Genomic DNA, 2,023 nt, shown 5'->3' with positions numbered 1-2,023 from the left:
AGCAGAGCCACGAAGAATTTATTTTTTAAAAAAAGAAATATTTTCTCATCCCCAGGAACAAATAGTCACCTTGAGGTCATGACTCTATTCTGATCAAGAGAAGCGATTAGCTCGGCTTCATATTCTCTGAGCTGCCAAAGGATGGAAGCCTAGTTGCCCAAGTGATCTGTGATCCACAGCTGGTTGTGACGAGAACCCCTACTGACACCAATTTCTGCAATAGAGGACCAGCAACCTCATAGGATTTCATAGCTTTCACACATCCTGAGGAAAAGCCCTCTCAGTCCAAAACTTCATTCATAGACTAATGGAGGTCATGGAAGCCCTGGCAGGAATTCAGGCAGAAGCTAAGTGCCCCATCTGTCTGGATTACTTTATAGACCCTGTTACCATCAAATGTGGGCACAACTTCTGTCACTCCTGCATCCAGCAATCCTGGGAGGATCAACAGGACTGGTTCCGATGCCCTGTGTGCCGCCACCCATGGCTACAGTTGCACCTCAGGAGCAACACCCAGCTGGGAAATATAGCTGAAATTGCCAAGCTACTCCACATCACCAGGAGCAAGAGGAAGAGGGAGGAAGAGACACGCTTGTGCAAGAAGCACAATCAGGTACTGACCCACTTCTGTGAAGAAGAGCTGGAAGTCCTGTGTCCCCTGTGCACTCAGCCCCCAAACCACCAGGATCACCTCGTGAGGTCCATAGAGGAGGCTGCCTCTCATCACAGGAAAAGGCTCATGAGTTACATGGAGCCCCTGAAGAAACAAGTGGCAGACATTCAAAAACTAATAACTACCCAAGACAGAGAACCATCAGAACTGAGAAAGAAGGTGGAAAAGCAAAGGAAAGAATTATTCTCTGAATTTGAGCACCTGAACAAGTTTTTAGACCGTGAACATGAGGCAGCTCTCTCCAGGTTAGCTCGTGAAGAGAAGCACGTTCAACAGAAACTAAATGCGAATATAACAGCATTTTCAGAGTCCATTTCCACACTCAACAGTCTACTAAAGGAGGTGGCAGAGAAGAGTGTGATGTCAGAAGTGAAACTGCTGACAGATATTCAGAGCGTCCAGAATCGATGTGAAGGCCTCAACCCCCCAGTGCTCTATTCCTTCCAGCTAACGAAGGAAGGATGCAGCCTTCCTCCACAGTATTCGGCTCTGCAGAAAATCATACAGAAATTTAAGGAAGATGTAACCTTGGATCCTGAAACAGCACATTCAAATCTGATTGTCTCTGAAGATAAAAAGTCTGTCACATTTGTGAAGAAAACACAGAGACTTCCTCCTAATCCAAAGAGATTCAAGTTTGACCCAGTTGTCCTGGGTTCTGAAGAGTTCAGTTCTGGTAGACATTACCGGGAGGTGGAAGTGGGTGAGAAGCCTGAATGGTCTGTAGGGGTTTGTAAAGACTCCCTTTCCAGGAAGGCAAAGAGGCCCCCGGCAGGGCAGGAGAGATGCTGGGCAATTCAGCTGTGCAATGGTAACTATGTTGCACGAGGCACTTTTCCAGTCACTCTGGTGATAACAGAAAAACCCAGAGAGATTGGCATTTATCTGGACTATGAACTGGGTGCGATTTCGTTTTACACCTTGAATGACAGATCTCATATCCATTCTTTCACTGATAGATTTTCTGAAATCCTGAAGCCTTATTTCTGTATTGAACGTGATTCTCAACCTCTCACAATCTGTGCTGTCAGAGATTATGAATGATAAACTCTCTGGGAGGCTGTCACATTGCTTGATTTTATTCCTGCAATTTATGGTAGCACGTCATACAACTATCAGTGAACATAGTACTGAAATTTTTTTCTTTTTTAAGTGTTCTTATGACTTTAACAAATGAAGAAAGTTGTTTTATCTCCTGTAATGACCAGTAACCAGAGGGAGATTATTACAATATTAATTGATTTTCCTGTAATTGCCCTTCCTATGGTTTGGTTCCTCTTTTTACCCTATAAGAATACTTGTAGGATGAAACTGCCCCGGGACTACCTCGTTCCATTTTCTGTGTGCTAT

At 44.4% G+C, this 2,023-nt stretch overlaps 1 protein-coding gene across 1 annotated transcript; it reads left to right on the top strand.

Annotated features, from left to right (window-relative positions):
- Nucleotides 1-307: 307 nt before the first annotated feature.
- LOC100669456 (tripartite motif-containing protein 75-like) lies at nt 308-1,717 on the top strand. Its single transcript, XM_003423580.2, has one exon. The coding sequence runs from the start codon at nt 308-310 to the stop codon at nt 1,715-1,717; it is 1,410 nt and encodes a 469-aa protein (XP_003423628.2).
- Nucleotides 1,718-2,023: the final 306 nt, after the last annotated feature.

Source organism: Loxodonta africana, chromosome 21, assembly GCF_030014295.1.
Source record: "Loxodonta africana isolate mLoxAfr1 chromosome 21, mLoxAfr1.hap2, whole genome shotgun sequence".
NCBI lineage: Eukaryota > Metazoa > Chordata > Mammalia > Proboscidea > Elephantidae > Loxodonta > Loxodonta africana.
This window is presented reverse-complemented; position numbering and strand designations above follow the sequence as displayed.

Excerpts from the sequence above, each read along its gene's own strand:
- LOC100669456 (XM_003423580.2), top strand. The coding sequence starts at position 308 with ATGGAGGTCATGGAAGCCCTGGCAGGAATTCAGGCAGAAGCTAAGTGC.